Here is a 21,274-nt window from a genome sequence, read left to right as displayed (position 1 = left end):
ACTCTCATTGCACTGCAAAAACATAAAATCTTATCAAGCATTTTTTTTTATCCGCAGTTGTTTCTGCTGGAATTATTTTCATACACTTACACGTTCATACACTCATAAAACAAAAAAGTAACTTTTCAGCACAACACATGAGTTTGTTTGAAGTAAGTAATTCCTTGAAATTGATTAAAGAAGAATACTAATTGCACTGGCAGATTATTTCACTTATAAAGACATTTTCCCAGTGTTAAAAGTGAAATAATCTGCTAGTGGAACTTGTAGTTTTTCTTCAATATCAAGGAATTATTGACTTACATTAAGACAAGTTTCTACATCTTCCTGGAAAGTTAACTTGTGACTTAGTTTTGTCTTTCTTCAAGTGTACCAAGATATTTGCACTAAAAGCTAGACAAAAAATAATTGGTAAGATTTTGTGTTTTTGCAGTGCACACAATGCAATGCAACGTAGTTTCCTGTCTTCTACCAATAAGTTAATATTTTAGTAGCACCCCTTCCTCTCTTATTCTGAATTCCCACTCAAAATGATCAGCCATGAAACCGTGACCTAAACAAAGCAAACTAAGAGCACAAAACCATAAATTAATCTATTTTGATTAAACAATTTCTCATTGTGGCTTCCGTTGAGATGCGAAAACAAAAAAAGATGTGAATACTAACTAAACGCCGTGGTGCTGTGTCAACGCGGCCCATCAGAATTTAATTTTCTTTGCCAGCTTTTGCAACATTTCTGCAGCTGACAAGAAAAGAAGCAAAGAAAATCAGAGCTGTGCGGAAAGCCTCTCTGTGCCCCGAGGCAACGAGCGTCGTAAACTGCAGAAACGTTGCACAGATTCCATACATTAATTAATCATCGATGCAGAAACGCTCTCTGTCTGATTGGAGTCGCAATTTTGTTTGAACTTAGTATTTGTTTGGAATTTATCTTTGAAGAAAATGAGGTAATCAAGATTAGCAGATATATGTGCATCTATATATATATATATATATATATATATATATATATATGTGTGTGTGTGTGTGTGTGTGTGTGTGTGTGTGTGTGTGTGTGTGTATATATTTCACATGTCAGAACAAAGTTAAAAGAAACACAAAACTCAGGTGTTTTCATATTTTTATCCTCAACTCTTTGAAATTTTTCACCTCAGCTCCCACTAGTGATCCGTTTTCATGGATGTTGTTTTATACTTCTGCAGCTGCAGCGGAAATCTGTGTATTCTCGGGAAAATGGAAGATCAGTCGCTCCAGCATTGGGTTGCAGATTTTCTCTCTAATTAATCTTTTTTCATGAAGGAAGCACAGAAAATTTTAATATCTGGGGTTTTTATGTGGCTGTATTCATGCAAAGGAAGCATCATGAACTATTTGGTACCAAAGCTGCTTTAGAGGAACTGAAAGCTTTCAATCAGGGTTCATAAGTGTAATATTGTCTGGTTATACAGCAGTGAACTCTGCAGCTGTGGCTGGGTCGTAATTCTTCAAAAAAGATGGATGAGGTCAAAATAAAACACCAGAGTTAGGCCTGTCGCAATAAGCAATAAATCAATGTATTGCATGATGAATTGAAACAAGGTCAATAAGTTCTGTTTGCATAATTTGTCATTTTTCTCTTTTCTCTCTTTCTACCAAAATCTGCATGATAAAAGTCTTCAGTCTGGTGCTTTGGTCTCAGCCAGCCCTTTATTTGAAGGATAATTTAGTTTATGGAGACTTCATAATTAATTTTATTTGTTGCTTCTGATGTTTTGTTTATTTGTTTTGGATATTTAAAATGCCTTCCAGTTCAAATGTTCATTAGAATTTATCGTTTATTGATCTTTGATAATGTGTTCTTGGATTATTATGATATCACGTGAAAATGATCTCAAAGCAACGATTTTATCGTTTAACTTCTGGGACAATTTATTATCAATCAAAATGTGTTATCATGACGGGCCTAAATGTCCACAAAGCAGACGAATGTGACCCGGATCAGCTGTTTTTGTCACAATGTGACCTGAAGTTTAAATGGCAAAAATGTTTATCTTTCCACCTCTCAGAAAAACAATATATTAATTCATTAATTCAGACACGTATCCGATAGTTTTCAGTAATCATCTCCCCCATGCTCCTTATTTTCCAGTCACAAACTTCCAGGTCATACTTTCGTCTCCCTCGTGTTTCTCTCTCTGTATTTCCCTCCATCTTATTGTCAGTCTTTTTGACATTTTTTCATGAAACATCCAACAGATTTTCATTAAAAATCTGTTGGCTCTCTGCATTTGGATCCATAGCAAATCATGAAAGTCAAAGCGAGACATGGCTGCCTGAAATGCATACTTGACTGTCCACTTTTCTGCCCAAAAAAAAAAAAAATATTACTTGCATATAAAGAAATGTTAGAATTGAGACAATATCTTGACGTTTTGCCCTCTCTTCTACTTGTTGGCAAACCAAGACATAAAGCACAGTCCTGCTCTAGGCCTCATCTCTGAATACACTTTAAGTTTCAAACAGATAAATCCATACAAGTGATCTATTTCTGCTGTGTATGCATCTGCCTACACAGCAGGACTGTGGCAGGAAGTTATACGTTTCTGCCCTTTTTCATGAATATACTTTACTTTTGCCGGAAAAACTCACCACTTTGAGTTTATAATTTGCAGAAAATGTTAAAACCACCAGGCACATTTGAATGCAACCATTTGCACCACTGATCCCATACAAACTGCATTTACAACAAGGGTGTCCAAAGTGCGGCCTAGGGGCCATTTGTGGCCCTTTGATTGATTCTGTACGGCCACCAAATTATACAAATAAAATATTACCAACATAATTTTCTTACACAGGAAAATATAAAGCACAACACAAAGTATTTGTCTTTTTATTACCAAGTTTATCTAGAGACTTTTACTGAAAAGCCGACTTTGCTGAACCCAAATCAGCTTTTATTCTTTCTAAAACTTGGTTAAATATAACGGGCGTTTTGAAACAAAGTGACCCAAATCTTGTTCTTATTACTGAAAACAAATTTATTCAGTCGATCAAAAAACTAGATGCCTTTATTTTATTCATTCAGCATGAAAAATTTCTAGGAAATGCAAGGAAAATACAAATTTCTAGAAAATTTGCTGGAATTTCTGATTAAGGTCAGAAATTTAAAAAAACAAAACAAAAAACAAGCTTTTAAATTTCTGAAATTCAAATGTCAAAAATTTTACAAAAAAAAAAAATTCTAGAACATTTTTAAGATTTCCTGAAAATGTTTTAGGTTAATCACAAAATGTCCGAATTTTTGGAGGAAATTTACTATTTTTTCTGCCTTTCCATAAAAATCCATTACAGGTTCTGAATATATTAAACTACTTTATTTGCTTAATATTTTTGACCCACAACTACATTTGAGTCTACAATTTTGGCCCACTTGACAAAAACTTTGGACACCCCTGATTTGCTGGTAGATTTGATCAAATTAGCCTGACAAATGAAAAGAGGCTCCAGATTTCATGATATACGGCGTTTTCCTGCATCGCTCGCGGTTCTCTTTACATTTTTATTAGCAGCATAAATCATAAACATGACTTGGGCTTTGACTTTCATTTGCTGTTCACGTCTCACAGAAACCATGTTGCAGCTTTTTCTCTGAAAAACATCAAGTCAGGAAGAAGATGTGAAAATGGATTGAAGAGAAAATCTCACATTTTTAACGTGGAGTTGTCCAAACTCCCAACCTGGCGTAAAAACTCGGTGACAGCTTCAATCATGTAGACAAATCCCACCTGTGCAAAGACAATGTAAGTTATTAAAGGAAACATGGTTGGAAGCGAAATCCCATCATGTCGATGTACAGTGACCATGTGGAAAACCACAGACTCATAAAACTGTAAAATGAAATCAAACCAGTGCAGAACTGTAACTCCCATCTGTAGATATATCCTGAACTTCAAGAAGTTTTTCCTTTAGAGGTTTATCTAGTTTTTCTGTTGCAGCTGCAGGTTTTACACAGTGAGTGTAACAAGATCCTTTCCTGATCTCCGATGTCTGCAGATGACAGCATGTTGAGTCTATTATGTGTTACAAACACAGGAAGAGCTGCTTGCACTCCATCCCCATTAGCCCATTTGTATTGATTAATGCTGGCATTGTCATCGAGCTTTTTGCTCACACTGAGCACACACACACACACACACACACACACACACACACAGACACATGCACACACACATAGACATAAACACACGCTGAGACAGACTTTCAGCAAAAACAGAAACACAATCTGGGATGAGATCATTTCCCCCTCTGTTTTTTCTCAGATAATTACAACCTTTTTTTATTGGTGTTATTTTAGGATGAAACTTTAGAGAGCGTTGAGCTTTTAAAAAACAGACTTCTGTTTTTATATGCATAATCCAGTGCATGTACTCTTTTTAAAAAACAAATTCTAACCGTGAGACAAAATGACATTTGAAAGATTTAATTGATACAGGGAGAAATCTTTACAAATTCACTGCTAATGGTAATATTCAAAGATAAAATTTAACGGATTGCCGTAATCCATCTCTGCTGGGTTAGAACTCACTGCAGTCGCTGTCTTAATAATAGGAAATTAAAATCTGTGTTTCACTTCTGTTCTGATTAAATGAAAAATCTGTGGAATGTGCCTTTTTTTATCAGATTAATAATTGTTAAATTTTTGTTAGCCTGTTAAATTTTACCTTTGTGTGGGGATAACATTCAAACTACCTGCAGATGTGCAGCGCTAACAATTGTCTTCATGCAGCCTGCATCCAAAAAGCACTCCTATAAAATAGACTGAAGCATTTTTTAGTTCATAGTTGGTCAGAGTTTCTAAACACATTTAATTTTTAATTAGTGATCTGTGACTTCTTGTTTCCTAGGGTTAGAAATGGGGCTTAATGGTTACCAGAAAATGGTTATTTGTTAAAACATGCTCATATCTGCAGCTGGAGATTTGATTAAAATGTTTAAAAACAGGTTGAACTGTAACTAACAGTGCTGGACTTCAAGACAAAACAGTCAAGGTGAGAAGGATAGTAAGGTGAGTAATAAGTATTTAAAGCTCACTGTTGGGAATTTTTTCACTAAAGTTTTCTTTTACAAGCACTTACTTTAAGGTTTTTGTACACATCTTTTCCAATAAATTCTACAAAAAAAGCAAAACCCATTTTTTTGTTTGCGAACTAGTCAGTTGGAGAACATTTAGCTTCAACATTAATCTCTTTACAAAGACGATGATGACGCTCAGTTTTCCTTTTCAATTTATTTTTTATTTTTTGACAGAAAAAGTCTGACATCTTCCAGTCTAAAGCTGCAGAACCTGGCCCACATGCAGGAGCTGTTAAACCACTTCGGAGGTGTTTCCTGCAGACAGAGAATCCCATCCTAGTGGATGTTTAGTGCAGCAAACCTGCAGCCGAGCAGAGCTGGGGGTTTTCCTGACAGCAGCTGTCATGTTAAGACAATTCCATTACAGAGCAAGTGTTTCTTTATTTGTCTCCCCTGCTGTGTGTGTGTGTGTGGTGGAAGCAAGCAATCTGTACTTTCACCTGCATGTTTTCATTGTGAATCCCCACATTAGTATTTGAAGCATTCTGAAGCATCTGTGCAAAACTGCCAAGGTCATCGTTTGATGGATGACGTTGCTGAGACTCATCCCACACATGAAATGAGAACCTTGTTAAGTCGGTGTGTGTCTGCGCCTGGTTTCAGAGTGAAAGGCTGTTTTGTTGGGGCAAAAGGGAAACATTTCTGCACTGATTCAATTACCACAGCAAACTGAGTTGGAAGGGGCAACAAGAGGCGAGAGGACATCATGGTCTGCTTCACACAGATTGGCTTTCGGCTTCTGAAATTTACTCCAACCACCTTGATTCCTCTTTTTTTTTCCCCCTCTAAGTCCTAAAAGCATTCATCACATCCTCAAACACACAAAGTAAGTTCAAGTTCAGGTTTATTTGTATAGGACATTTCAGCAACAAGGCAGGTCAGAGAGCTCTGCATCACAAAACCGTCATCATGCAGTTGTGAAACAAACAATAAGCATCACATTTTGTCAAGTTCCATCATCAATATTCATCAAATATATTGATCAATGTTCCATTTACTAATAATCAAAGGCAACTATAAACAGGTGGGTTTACAGAAATTTAGTTTTGCAGTTTTCTGGAAGTTTGTTCCAGATTTGTGGTACATAGAAGCTGAATGCTGTTTCTCCATGTTTGGTTCTGGGGATGCAGAGCAGAACCAGAACCAGAAGACCTGAGAGGTCTGGAAGGTTGCTATGACAACAGTAGAAGCGATGTGCTCTATCTTCCTGGTTTTAGTCAGAATGCCAGCAGCAGCGTTCTGGATCTGATTGATTTTGACTAAAGATAAACGCATGGATGAGTTTCTCTAGATCTTGCTGAGACATTTGTCCTTTAACCCTGTGGATTTTCTTCAGGTGATAGAAGGCCGACTTTGTAACTGTCCTTATGTGGCTCTGAAGGTTCAAGTCAGAGTCCATCACTACTCCCAGGTTTCAGGCCTGATCGCTGGTTTTTAAGTTGTAACTGAAGCTGTGACTCTAGTTCGCTCCTCTTTAGGTCCAAAGATAATAACTTCAGTTTTGTTTCTGTTCAGCTGGAGAAAGATATGACACATCCACACATCTACTCTGAGCATCTGTTCAGTGGTTGGATGGGTTCAGAGTCACCTGGTGACATCATGATGTAGAGCTGTGTATCATCCGTGTAGCTATGGTAGCTAATCTTATTTCCTGTTATAAATGGAGCTAGAGAGAGCATAGATATTGAATAAGAGGGGTCCTAGGACTGAACCTTGGGGTTCCCCACATGTGACTTCTGTCTGAGAAGACAAATAAAGGTCCCTATTCTTTATGTAAGATTTGGACCAGTTGAGTACCAAAGTCCTACGCAGCTCTCCAGTCGCTTCAATAATAAAGTAATACATGATCCTCCATGAATCAGAACTCATCGCTGCCAAATTGCCCTTCAGTGATTCTTTTCCACTATTTGATATTGTTTTTGATAACATGCTAATGATGAAGGTTTTAGACTCTTCATTATTAATTGTCATGCATAATTTCAATCCTGACTAGTCTGGCCAGTGGGGGCATTGTTTGATTAGATCCTACCTGATTAGATTAGGCCTGAATCCTTTAAGTGTCTCTCTGTTTACACTTAAGACACCGTCTGAATTTTAATTCAGGCCACCCCCCTAAATAAGAGCTTTATGTGGGAGTTCCTCTCTTCACTCAGCCTTATTATCTCCGATATGACGTCCCGGCAAATTGTGATGTACAGGCGTAATGATATCTGAGTGCAGGCCCATGGTGTGTGTAATTGAAACACCGCGAAACCTTGACAATGCCCTCATCCCTCTGGTGCCAGATGTGCCATTTATGCAAGAGCAGCCATTCCCTCGAACATTTCTTACCCTGCTGGGCGCTGGTGCACTTAGGATAATCAGCTGCTGGATTTCCGCCTGCGGTTTCCACCGGCAAACCTTCAGCAAGTCTGCAACCCTTTGATTTCCTCTAAACAATGCCACAACATTCAGAATATTATGATCTACAGATATATACAGCTCTGGAAAAAATTAAGAGCCCCACTGAAAACCTCCTGGTTATTCCACCAAATATTGATTTCTGAACTCTTCCTGAGTTAAATCATTAGTTTCGTTGTTTATAAATGAATATGGACTTGTTTCCTTTGCCTTATTTGAGGTCTGAAAGCACTGCACCTTTCATTATTTTGACCATTTCTCTTTTTCTGCAAATAAATACAAAATTTTTACTTGGAATTTCAGAGACATCTTGTCAGTAGTCCATGGAATAAAAGAATAATGTTCATTTAACTCAAACATATACTTATAAAAAGTAAAATCAGAGAAACTGATAAATTAAAGCCTCTTAATTTTTTCCAAAGCTGTATATCATGTTTTTTTTTATCTTCTTAGATTTTTAGTTTTGAAATATTTTCCAACTGTGATGTCCTGTTTTAGCAGTGATTTCTCTAAGAGACGCCAAATGCTTTTAGATGACCTGCCACAAACACACAATCATAATTATTATATTTTTTAATATGATTTTTTTTTCTTTTCACTATTTTCAGTCAGTTTGCTGAGACTATTGGACCTGTGTGTTTGCACAGCATGCTGCTGAGGCTGCAGAACCAAAGGGGCGTGGCTTAGAAGCAAAGGGGCGTGGCTTAGAGATTCACTGCATAAGATGTGCTGACAGAACTATGAAGCCACACTCATGCAGTTTTTTGTAATTTTGTGTTGTAAGTAGAAAATGTGTTGGTTCCCAACATGTTTTTATCTGCAGATCAAGAAATTTCTCAGACCAGACGGATTCTGGAACGTGATGCGGCGCCTCATCTCTGTGCGCATCACATCAGGGTCAAAAAACTGGCTTCAGCATCTAATTGTGTGTCCACTTTTTTATTCACATTTGAATAAAAGGTCACATTTATTGGATCCATTGATTGAATGAGTTATTCTTTAACTCTTCCACTGAGGCTGATTGCTGTGGAAAATCCAACCAGGGGTCAAAGCCCTAAACATAGAAACCCCAGGATATTAAAACCTTGTCTCCATGTGGAGGCGATGTGAGATCCCACACAAAAAGACGTTGAGAGAAATTAAATGCTGACTAGTTCATGATGATAGGAAATACTGGGACTCTTTCCTGACTCCAACTCTTTGCTCCACTACATGCAGACAGAAGGAGAGTCCAGGCATGATTACTTAGCTCTTCTTGAAAAGGATAACTTGTTTTTTTCAATTTTGAAGATTTATAATAAGTTAAAATCTTAAGAGCAAAAATACATTTGGAGAAATGCTCAAGATGCTCAAATTATAACTTGTGAAAGGAAAAACTTCTGCCATAAAAACAACTAAATGCTTTATTTGCAGTTTTAGAAAGTGCTAAAATTTGTATTTTTACATTTAGTCTCATATTCAGACAGTTGTTGACATCGTCATTAAGCCAAAGCACAACAGGGCCAGTGGGAAGCTCCAGTGTTGCCAAATTGTACAAGCCTCCTACTTATTATGCTTATGATGACTCTGAGTTATTAAGCTTTTGAGACTTAACTCCAGGCTTTATGCGAGTTTCTCTCAGCACCTCAAGTAATTTCCTGGTTCAGACCACATCAACAACACTCAGTTTGTATTTTTCATGCTGCACCAGAGTGATATTGCTTTATTTTTAAATATTCTGTGATGATTTCAAACAGCGCAGTTAGATTAAAATGTGAAAGAAAGTAGCAGTTTGTTGTCAGTGTTCCTTGAAGTCTAACAAATATGTTAGGAGTAATTTTTCCTTCTCACTAACAGGTTTTTGTACTTTGTTCTGTTTGCATCTATATTTACCGTTTCTCATCGCCTCAGCATATGGAGTGCTGAAATCACTGGGTCTTTATTTGTCTCGTTTTTGCATACGAGACAAATAAAGACAGGAAATGTCACACTGGTTAACCGTCTCAATTATATAAAAATGAATGATAATGCTCAGAGCATGAAAAAAGGTTTATTTCCATGTTTTAAATCAAGGATGTTAATAAAAACTATCTGAAAACACGACTTGAACACCTGCTGATGAAGCTTTAGAGTACTTTATTTTGGCATCCTTTTCAATAGTTGTCTTTTAAATTAGATTTAAATAATCCTAGATTCAGAATTAGCTGCATAAATGAGTTGGGATGCAGACAGGTAGGCAGAGAGAGCAAACTGAGAGTTAAAATCAGCAAATAAAATGTCCTCGTTGCTGTTTGAGGCCTTGTCACAACGTTCATTTCTGCCATCATTTGCATCATGTACCCACAGTAGTTTTTATTTCAGTCGCAGAGTGTTCCTGCTTGCTCACATTTAGTGAAATGTGGCTGAAAATTTATGAAGTAAGAGTTTGGAAATGCAGAAAACCCAAATCACAGTATGTTTTTTACTTTTACTTTTGTTGGAAAACTAAAACATACAGTATTTCCAGTGCTGCTTCCTGAAAACAGCACAAAATGTTCAACATTTCAGGAGAAATACAGCATTTCTTTGAGAAAACCTTGTTTCCAGAGAAACTCCATTTTTATTCTGAAAAACCTCCCACTACTTGGTTTAGTTGTTAAATCCAGCATTAAACCTAACTCATTATTTCTTATCAATATTCTACAATCAGCAGTGTACTGGAACATTTAAAGGCAGATACAAAATTATGTGACTTTGACTGAAGTGAAATTAAGCTCCTTATTTTGGCAGATTTTAACTGCACAGCATTCTGGGAAATGTAGGCAGATGAAAGACTGTCTGCTCCACTTTTCACAGTCAACTAAGTAACTAACTCACTCACTCTTTGGTTGTCATCTTTTTTTTGTCAATGTGCCTAAAAAGCCAATTTTTTGTCTGAACATCCATTTGAATCAGAAATGGCTCCAAGAGTTTTCCCCTATCATGTAAATCTACACTTCCCCTTCTTACAGCTTTTCTAGTTTGTTGAACTTTTCTATGTATTGATTTGTTGAGAAAAGGTCTATACAATGAGATTAGCAAAAAACAGTTTAAGTTCTGGCAAAGAAGCTGGACTCAATCCCAAATGACAAGCTAATAGCCTTGTCCTTGTCAGACAGTCAGGGCCCTTCGGCACTAAATAATAATAAAAAAGATTGATATGAATGTATTGCATTTGCATAGTTGAGTATGTGTCAGTATTAACATAATATTGTATAACATAAGACAGTCAGACATTCAGTTCAGAAAAGAAATGTTAAAATAAAAACTTACAAATTAATGAGAATCATGCCCAAATGACCTGAGCTGTAAAATTAATCAGAGATGATCAGAGATGGACAAGAGGCTGAGTACAGAGATCTGGTGGACGGCTTTGTGTCCTGGTGTGGAAACAATCAACTCACCTTGAAAGTAAACAATACATAGGAGATGATTGTTGATTTCAGGAAGAACAGGATGAAAGATCAAACAATTTCCATCATGGGAGAAGAAGAGGAGGTGTTCAGGAATATAAATACCTCTGTGTTCATCTGGACAACAGACTGGACTGGAGATGCAGCAGTGAAGCGTCTATAAGAAGAGACAGAGGAGCCTGGAGGAGGCTAACATCCTTCAAGATGCTGCAGATCTTCTATAAGTCTGTTGTTGAGAGTTTAGTCTCTTCGTCTGTTGGGGCAGCAGCATCAGAGCCAAGGACCTAAAAAGGCTCAACAGCCTGATAAAGAAGACTAGTTCTGTTCTGGTTCTGGTTCTGGGGACGACTGTGGAACCTCTGGAGATGATAACACAAAGAATAATTCTTCATAAAATTTTAAAAATTATAAAAAAGCCTGACCATCCTTTTCATGATACTCTCTCAGGAAAACATTGTCTTCAGTCAGAGGCTTCTTCAGATTCACTGTAACACAGACTGCTACAGGAGATCTTTCCTGCCAGCCACCACCGTCTACAATAACTCTTTGAAGAATCTGAATTATTAGGAGCTACAAAGTCATTTAATTTCCCTTTGGGATCAGTAAAGTATTTTTGAATTTTAAAATCTCAACAGGACAGTTCTTTAACAAGACGAGGGACACTTTCTAAAACTCATAATGAATCTTTATTGTGAAACAAATGATGGTAACTAATTTGCTCTATGCTGCCGTTCTGGGTGGTGGGAGGAAATGGCTTCCTGTCATCTCCTGGCTGGTGCTTTGGAAAACGTTTGCTAAATCCATTCCCTGTGCGTACGTGTGTTGGCAGGGCACGGCTCGAAGCTTTCTCCGACAACAGCGGGAAGCTGCAGCTCTCTCTGCAGGAGATCATAGAATGGCTGACAGCCAAGGACGAGGAGCTATCGGAGCAGCTGCCCATAGGAGGCGACGTTGGGGCCGTCCAGCACCAGAGAGAGTTCCACCAGGTAAAGTGCACAGTAATACCTTTTTAATTCATTCACAGGGTGGACTATTTGTTACTCTGTCAAAGCTAAAAATGTGTGACAGAGGTGACAAGAAGTGACCTTTTTTGGATTCTTGCATTTGGATGCATATAGGAGGAATATGGAAAAAGATTAATGACAAATTTATGTGCTATGTTTTGTGAGAAAAAGGTCAGACCGCTTTTTGGGAACTTCTGTAAACTTTTCTCCCATGTGACAGTTAACTCAGTCTGTTTCAAAATTCAGCAAAATATCTGGGGTTTTATTTCTTTAGAACGTTTCTTATCGACAACCACAAAGTGTGCTTTGAGTTTAGAGATACAGAAACACGTTTCTGGCAGCTTCTGCAGATATCAAAGATATCGATTAGTTCCTTTAATGTCCAGTTTCAGTCAATACCAGATAGATGGCTGAAACGTTTTTCCTGCCTTCAGTTGACAGTGATACCGATGATCAACTTGGCTCTGTCAGAGTGATATTAGTTAAATGTTCCATTGTAAATGGCAGAAGAACTAACAATGCTTTAGAAATTAGCATTTTCCAATGATTTTTAATTATAAAATCACCTACATTTAATTGCTTTTTATTATTAAAACACAACAACCCCCCTACACACAACACATAAAAACAAACGTTTTATTTACTAAATGTTATTTAGACACTCCATGTGCTGTTTCATTATTATGAGAAAGACAAATGAGAATTGGCACAAATCTTGTAAAAATGTACTGAGTATGTTCAAAAAGCAGATAAATCATGTAATGTTGAACTGTTTTCATTCATCTATTAACATATCTGAACGGTTGTGTGATTAAGGTTTAGCATGAACTTTTATCTATAAAGTTTTTCAAATGTCCGATAAGAGCAACCATCGTCTTCCTTATGCCTTTGTTTACAAATAATAGTTCACTTGCAAAAAAGTTCAATATGAAAACATCCTGCACCAAATGGAAAAAAATAATTTGGTTTCAAAAATAAGTCATAAAAAGTATTAACAGCAGAGATGCTTATATTGATTTTGTTAAAGCAATTACTGCTCAACATTTAATTTGTCCACACTGAGTACATGCTATCAAAAGAAAAAGCTGTTTTATTTGCTGCTGCAGTAAAACATGAATTTACTTAACGTTCTTTGGATAGTTTTACTATGACGCAGATAAATTTCTGTTTTTATCCCAAACTGTGACCTGGACAAACTGAGGTACAGTCATATTTTTGTTAAGCATCCCACTGATTTAAAGGTAAACAAGATTTTTTATTAACGCTAAACAGAACAAGGATTATGTATTGTTTCTTTGGCTGCAGTGTTTGCTAAGCTTCAGCAGTGTTGAGTGGATGACATCGGCAGCAGTTTCAATATTTTATTATTGTCTGTCGGCCTTTAGGGAAAGTCTTTAAGTGTTGTTGACAAAAATGACAGCTCTGCCTGTCAGATAATTGCTCTGTGGCTCAATGAGCTGGACTTTAAATCTCTTTGAGCCTGACAAACTCAAAGACAAACACCTTATGGATCAGTTTGTTTGTCTGGCCAAATGATAAATTCACCACAGATACAAAGATCATAATTTGAGACAGATTACTGCTTGTTAGAATATTCTGCAGAATCTCAGACTTCAGGATGGGTTCGTGTGAGTTTCTGCCTCTTTCTCTGCTCAGGTGTGTGTACGCTCTTTTGTGGTTTATTGTTTTTGTTCAGCTGCATGTTTTATAGCTGAATACTTTAGACATTTAAAAGCCTGTTTAGAATAGATTTCACACCACCTGGCTGTGAGCAGCTGCTGCATGTGGGAACTCAGATTAAAGTCTCAAATAAACATTTACTTTACTTTCCAGCCAGAACATGATAAAATAAAGAGCTTGACTGTTTATGCTGTTAGAGAAGTTAAAATAAATTTCCAAATATAGAGGAAAAATCACTGTTGGTGAGTTTTTCTTTTCTTTTAAAGGTGTAGTTATTTGTAGCATGACAGGAAAATGGGCAGAGAGAAGAGGAAAGACATGCAGTAAATAGTCCAGAGTCAAGAACTGAATCCAGGACAGCTGCGTCAAGGACAACAGCCTCCATATGCGGTGTGTGTGCTCTGCCACGGAGCCACATGGTGCCCCCTGTAAAGGTCAAATGACGACAAGAAAGTTTGATTTCTTAGAAGCACAATAAGAAGCTGTGGGTGACTTCAAACGTTTTGTATGTGTAACAGGGTTTTATTTTAGCAATATTATAGGTGTAGAGTTTAATTAGTTTCTAAATTCTTCAAGTAATTAATTAGGATTTTATTATTAGCAATGTTATAGGTGTGAAGTTTGTAAATTCAAATTCAAAAATACTTTATTAATCTAAAAAGAAATAAATAATTAAATTAAATGTAAATCTATTAATAATAAATAAATGTGTTTTTTATTCTTTAAATTCATTTCTGCTTTAGTCAAAAAGTTAATTCTCCTGACGTTGTCCGTGATGTCACGCTCTCCAGAATTCCGCCCACGCCGCCATGATGGACGTCAAAGCAACCAATGCGCTCCTTTAAAGCCCGTCAACAACCAGTAGTCTAATATCATTATTTAGTTGATTTCACAGTAAAAATGGATATAGGGTGCTGCGCGGTCGGCTGCACAAAGTTTATTTATAACTTTTAATGAGGAAAGATGGCGGCGGCGATGGATAGCAGCAGCCGTCAATCATGACTGGTAGTCCTCGGTGTAACCGCGGATTTGCAGCGAACGCGTTTTACAGGGTAAGAATATTTACGTTCATATACTTTATAAATAAGTATGATTAGAAAGATATAAAATATTGCTCTTTGGAGAAGGTACGTGTCTCTATTAGTAACCATGAAAACACTGCCCCACCGTCATGTAGCCTAGCATGTATTGGGGGTGGGGGGAACTGGTTAGCATCTCGTCTTTTGTTCGTTTTTAATGTTGCTCCGGTTTAAGGGGAGACGCTGTTTATGACATAGTGACATAAATCATGTGGTGTGAATTCAGGCAAAGTCACTAATTTGTTCAACACGTCAGGAGGGAGGAGGTATGGGTCGGTTTCTAAGCTGGCCATTTCCAACTTTTGTGCCGTGTTTATGAGCCCCAAACCAGTTGTGTTAACGTTCACAGATAAATTAGCTTGACTAACAAGTAGAAGCCATAAATAAACCATCAAAAACAACGTAGGAAAACAATTTCAGTCTTCCAGTGGCCATCATGGTACCTGGAGTGATAAGTGATGTAGCTGCTGCTGCCAAGCATCATTATAAGTTATGTTATGCTAACGGTTGGTGGTTACCATAGCAACCAATGACAGCTTCTCCCCCTTTTCTGTCGCCGTCTGTAACATTAGGATCAGCTTTGTGTTTTCTCTATAAGTATTATATTTTAACACATACTTTAGACACATTCAATTATAATGGTTTCATTTGTAATTTTGCCATTTTTTGTACATTTTTTTTAAACTGTTGTCATGGTGTCCAACTAAACTGAGCTAAAAACAAATTACCATTATTAAGAATCTTTCTTAAAAAAAAAAAAAAAAAACTACACCAGTAGTTGTAGTTTTCTCCTCTTGGTCCATCTGAGGCTTGTCCGCAGAAATGTTCCCACATTTATTTCTATATTGAACCTTTTGTTTACGTTTTGAACGCCTTCTTTATTGCATTTCATTGATTTTATTGGTAGAAATCTATTTAAATAACAATCTACAGATGGTTTGTTAGATGAAAGGCCAACCATGACTTTTCAGGACAATCGTTGTAACGAACCATCTGGCACACCAGATTAATCAAAACACCTGTAGGAAGTACGCTAGTTATTCTCATGAAATGATATTCACGCTGACCATATGTGCCTTCGGATGCTGGGCTCTTTCACAAAGCAATCCATCATGATGATGGAAAACTTCTGCAAAATGTCAGTTATTCTTGCAAACAAAAAGCTTTCACATATGGTGATGAGACCCACTGGTGGGACAGCTGCAGGAGTCCCAAGATGTCTTCCAGGGATTAAAATCTCTCCTTGGAAATAATTTTAATTGACAGGTTGTATAGAGAGCTGTGTGCTCTGTGGACAGGGAAGGTAATAAATAAACCTGTTACAGAAACATGGAGCCTCCAGATGACTGAGGGCGTCTGCACACAGCAAGCAGAAACTCCGACACATGGATCAGAAAATAAATGAGCAGAAACTGTGCTAATCATTTTGTTTAAAGTAAAAGTTTCACCTGATTTACTTAAATTGTTCTTTCACTTCAACTGCTTCAGCAACAAACAATGAGTCTTAAAGCATGAATACACAGAAGTTGCATTTCCATTAACGATAAAATTAAGCAAAATAAAGCTAAATAAATTTGCTTAAGAGACATATGCCAATTTAAAAAAAAAAAAAGAAAAAACATTTTCGTGCGAGGATCAGGTGATTTTTTGACCATATCTAGAGTCTTTTCACATCACAGGAGTCATGTGATCAACATCCGGATGTTACTACTGGCGAAAACAACAAAGAAAACGACAGGAAGTAGCAGTAGGATGATGGTTTCTTTTTGTTTTTATTGGAAAATGTGCAATCTGGCTCCACCGGAGCGTTCAGCATCACATAGTTCATAAAAAGTTGTGTCATTCCAACATGTTGAATCCCCAAAACACCACATAGGATTTTTAATGACTTATTGAATGAACAAGCTTATTCACATGAGCTTTTAATTTTATTTATTATGTAATGGAAACACTGCATTGTCCAAATAGTGTTTTTTTTCCTTTTTTTTTCTTACTTTAGCAGAATATTGACAAAAGTTTGTGCACATTTGTAATAGGAATGCAGCTCCACTCAGGTCAAAATAAATTATTCTTTTCTCTGAGAACCTCCGCCATCTCTGTAGATTTCTGCGCCATCATGTCTGAAGTTAATCCGAACTGACAAGAAAAGACGTGTAGCTCCTGTTTCACCTCCTTTAAACTTCAGCCAGAGCTGCTCTGTTGTTGAATCAGCATTTCAATTAGAAGTACCGCAGGAGCAGCTGACAACAGAAAACTGCCACCATACGCTCTAGTTCATGCGTTCAAAGCAGACATGCAATACTGAAGCAAAATAAAAGGGGAAATTAATTAGTATTGATATCTTGTGAACGTTGAGTTCATTATATTCAGAATATTCAGTTTCTAATTCAAAAAATGTCATGACATGGCAGCTGTGTGAGCAGGTCGACACTCACTCTGATCTATTCAACACTGAGACAAAATTAAAATGTAATTTTTAAATAAGAAGTGCAGCTTGTTCTTCATTAATATATTACATACCTCACTGTGACCCTTCCGCTGCATAAATAAATATCAGAGCAAATACAAGCAGCTTTGCATATCATGGATCTGTGATCTAAAATTTAATAGATTCCATAAAATGTTAAATAACCAGGTGAAATTTAAATTGTCTGGATTCTGTTATACTTATGGATTAAAAAAATAAATTAAAATTTAAATCTGAAAGGAGATGCAGACAAACATTTTGGTACGATCTAAAAAAATACCAAAGTCACAGCCACTAGCTTCAAAATATGAAACTCGGAGCTTATGTGACAGATTAATAAAAGTGAAATAAGAAGAATATTTCATTTTTATTTATTTTTTTACCCCTAAAAATCTCAAAAGTGTGGCATGAACCTTTTATCTAGTGCAGCTACAATCATAAATATTTGTGTTTTCATCAGCTCTTCACATGTAGAGACCAGAACATCTGCCTATTTCTTTCATAAAAATATCTTTGTCAGACTCAATGGAGAGTGTCCATGTGCAACAGATTTCCAGTTTGATTTAGGTTTGGACTTTGACTGGACCACTCTAACACATTAATGTGCTCTGAGCTGAACTGTTTGATTATAGCTTTGGTTGTACATCTAGAGTCGTTTTCCTGCTGGAAGTCAAACCTCCAACTTGTAATTTGCTCCGTCTACCTTCCTAAGAAAAGCATCCCCACAGCAGTATGCTGCCACTACCATGTTTTACTGTAGATAGTGTTTTGAGTGAATAATAATTTAAATTTTCTGCTAAGCATGGAGCTTTGTTGTCATCAGGAACACATAGTTTCTCTTGTTTGTGTCCTCTTCATGGTGATAGACTTTAAATAAGTACTCTTGGTATTTTTTTTAACATTGCCTATTTTGTTGGATGCCTCACTGAAAATTGTTAAAACATTAAAATGATGTAATATTTTAGTTCCACTTCATAATTTTGTATTATGAAGAAAAAAGAAAAAAAAGTATTTCCAATCGATCCCAATAAAATATACTGTATTAAAGTTTGAGGTTGTAGCATGAAGAAATGTGAGGAATTGAAGGGTTTTTAAAGAGTTTATAAGACGCTGTATTAAAAAATAAATAAAAATGAGACTGAATGACTGCTGATTCCTACATAAAGAGTAAAAAATAATATTAGCATGATGGTAAACGTGTCCTCTGCCTGAATCGTTGGACTGATCATTTAGATAAGCTGTGGTAAACCAGCCAGAGATTTCTCCATTTGGTAAAGCCAAAGAACAGAATTATGACCTTTATTTTGATTGCAGCATGTAAAAACAAAATCAGTCATCCTTTTCCTGTTCCAGAATTAACATGGTGGATGTTTGTTACCTCTCCAAAAAACTAATTAACCCAAGAACTCTTCGTCATCCAAATGAGTCGGTGTATCTCCTGTGGTTTGTTTGGTTTGAGCTGCTTCTCGCTCTGGGGAATACTGCTGTCCTGTTTGGTGTTTGATGCCTCTTGGCCTCATCTCTGCTGAGTGTCGGCCTCATCATGTCACTGTGATGACTGTCACAGACATCCTCACTGCCAGCTTGGCTGCAAAGGCAGCAGTGTCAAAAAGTTTGTAGTTTCTCAAACCTTTGATGCACTTGCCTTGAGTGTGTTTTCTTTTTTTTTTTTTTGTCCTCCGCTTGTTGGCACCGCCTTTATGTTCTGTCACTTTGTGTTTTCCTTTGTGTTAATCATCTCATGGTTGCCGTGTCCTGCACTTTCTGAGACGAGTTGTTGGGAAGAAGATTGTTTTGGCAGCTTTTCCCCTCACTTTCTGTCCTGTCCTTGTACCTTGACATGGCATGTTGTGTGTTTTTAAAAAAAAGAATACATGAAGTGGACAACCAGTTGGTTTGGGTTAAAAATAACTGCATAAAGCCAGATCTCTAAAAAAATCTTGTTTTTTTGATAAAAGTTTTTGCACTTGCATGAGGTACTTTTTAGTATATTTTACAAAATTGCAATGAAAACACGTTTTTCGCATCACACAAGTTACGTGATCAACAATCGGATGTTATCAGAAAAGAAAATGACTGGAAGTGGTTGGAGGACGACGGCGCCGCATGTTTTTTAATGACTTATCATGTGAACAAACTTATTCACATGATTTTAATTTTTATTTAACCCTTTCATGCATGGTGGTCACTGCAGTGGACAACTATCCAGAATACACTTTTTGTGTTTCTTGTGGATTTTTATGCTGTAAATGCACAGAGACCACTAAAGTACACACTAGTGCATCATACAATGCACTGCCAACTACTGGCCATCCACTGCAAGTGCAAGAACATTTTTGTTAAATCCAATATGGCAGACAGACGAAGAAGCAACTCAGGAATATCCAGTCCCTCCTTCTACTCTTGCTGGTAAAAAAAAATATTGTGACATCAAGTAGCCCCTAAAGACTAACATTACGGATGTATTTTCCAGATAACGACTTTCTGTTTAGAGAAAATTACAACTGATCATCTAGGAAAAAAAATCCTAGAAACAATCACTTTGGAAAAAAAAAAAAAGGATCATAACTCATGCAGGAAAGGGCTAATGGCCAATTTTCACAATTGTGAAATAGTTTTTCGACATTAGCAGAATATCTGCAAACTTTTGCACACATTTGTAATGGAAATGCAACATGTTTTAGGTTGCCCCATTTCTTATTTGATATGTTCAAGATGTACAGATTTTTGAACAAATGCAGTGGTGCTATTAGACATGTGTTAACATTCATTATTTGTGAGATCTACACGTGATATGCATTCATTACTAATTGATGATGTTCAAAGTTAATACTTTTTACTCAAATCTGTAGACTGTTATGGAAGAAATGCAGGGAAAAATACATAAATTTGAGTCTAAAGTGTGAGATTTTGTGAATAAACCCACAAAATTCACTACATGGAGTGCTGCTGATCGCCACCGTTCTTCCCCTCCTTTACCCTCTCTCTCTCTCTTCCTCTCTTCTCTGTCCCATTTTCAGTTCAGCTCTCGTGTATAATCTGTGATGCCTCTGCTCCCAGAGTGTCTGGTCGCACTAAAACTTTTCCAACAAAGCAACGAGGGAAATTGCCTCCCAGTTTTCTACGGAGAATTAAACCTTTTTAAGAAATGTGAATTATTGATCGTAAGTGGATTTATTCTCCAGTCACTGTGTGAGTCTGCGCTGTGCTGCACTTCGTTTCTGTGCCGGCACATGTGCAACAGTATTAGTTTGTGGGGATGTTTACGCTGCGTGTTTTGGGAGGTTTGGAAAGAGGGGAATGTATTTGACTGTGGCATGGATGTGTGTGTGTGTATGTGTGTGTGTGTGTGTGTGTGTATGCGTGTGCGTGTGCGTGTGTGTGTGTGTGTGTGTGTGTCTGGGTGTTAGGATGAGAGAGTGTTCCTGCTATGGAGGGGTTTCAGCTGTGCAGCATTCTCTGCCTTGTATAAAGTAGGAAAATGAGATGAAAATTCATCACACATTGAGAGGAAACATCAAGAGCGAGTGAAATTAATGCCATCAACATGTTTAAGCCAAGTCAATGACGCCATTTTATCCCCCTGACTTCCCTCCATTCCATGCATAATGTATCTTAATCTGATCTGAAGGCTCCACTCTTAATGTTCCTCCAACCAAAGATGAAGCCTGTGAGTGTGAAATTTTGCTGGAATTAAAGTTTTAACATGACAGCTGGCTCAGAGAATCCATAGCTCAGCTCCTCTTTTGGGAAGCAAAGCAGCTAAATAGACAGGGGGGAAGAATGGAGAGCTGGAGAGGATGAAAAGAGGACACAGAAACGGGAAGAGAGCGAAGAGGTTGGAGCAAACATGTCAGCGGAGGAAGTGGAGAAAGACAGACGGCAGGTTTACTTCATGACTGTTGCATTGGGAGTTTTATCTCACGCCCCAGCTTTGCGTCGTCACGCGCTTTTTGCTTGTTTGCTCTGCGCCAGCTGGTGTTTGCCGGCGCTCCGGTGTAGCTCTACTTTCCGGGTGTTATCAGGGCCTGTCGGGCTCTTGTTAAAAGCCTCGGAAACAGTGTCACTGCTGGGGTTTCCAATTCAAACTACTGATGTAGATTTTTTATTTTTTTTCCTCGC

General features: G+C 37.2%; 1 protein-coding gene across 1 annotated transcript in view; it reads left to right on the top strand.

Annotated features, from left to right (window-relative positions):
* Positions 1 to 10,833: 10,833 nt before the first annotated feature.
* Positions 10,834 to 21,274, top strand: part of drp2 (dystrophin related protein 2) — an 82,682-nt gene continuing 72,241 nt past the window's right edge. Inside the window, exons 1-2 of the mRNA XM_088009692.1 lie at positions 10,834 to 10,892; positions 11,752 to 11,908. Of these exons, the coding sequence (XP_087865818.1) occupies positions 10,834 to 10,892; positions 11,752 to 11,908 (216 nt within the window). The remainder of the gene's footprint in view (positions 10,893 to 11,751; positions 11,909 to 21,274) is intronic.

This window comes from Poecilia mexicana, unplaced genomic scaffold (assembly GCF_051168715.1).
Source record: "Poecilia mexicana isolate PSO_F unplaced genomic scaffold, ASM5116871v1 scaffold_10, whole genome shotgun sequence".
In the NCBI taxonomy this organism is placed as follows: domain Eukaryota; kingdom Metazoa; phylum Chordata; class Actinopteri; order Cyprinodontiformes; family Poeciliidae; genus Poecilia; species Poecilia mexicana.
The sequence above is the reverse complement of the archived record's forward strand: the minus strand, read 5'-3'. Positions and strand labels throughout refer to the sequence as shown.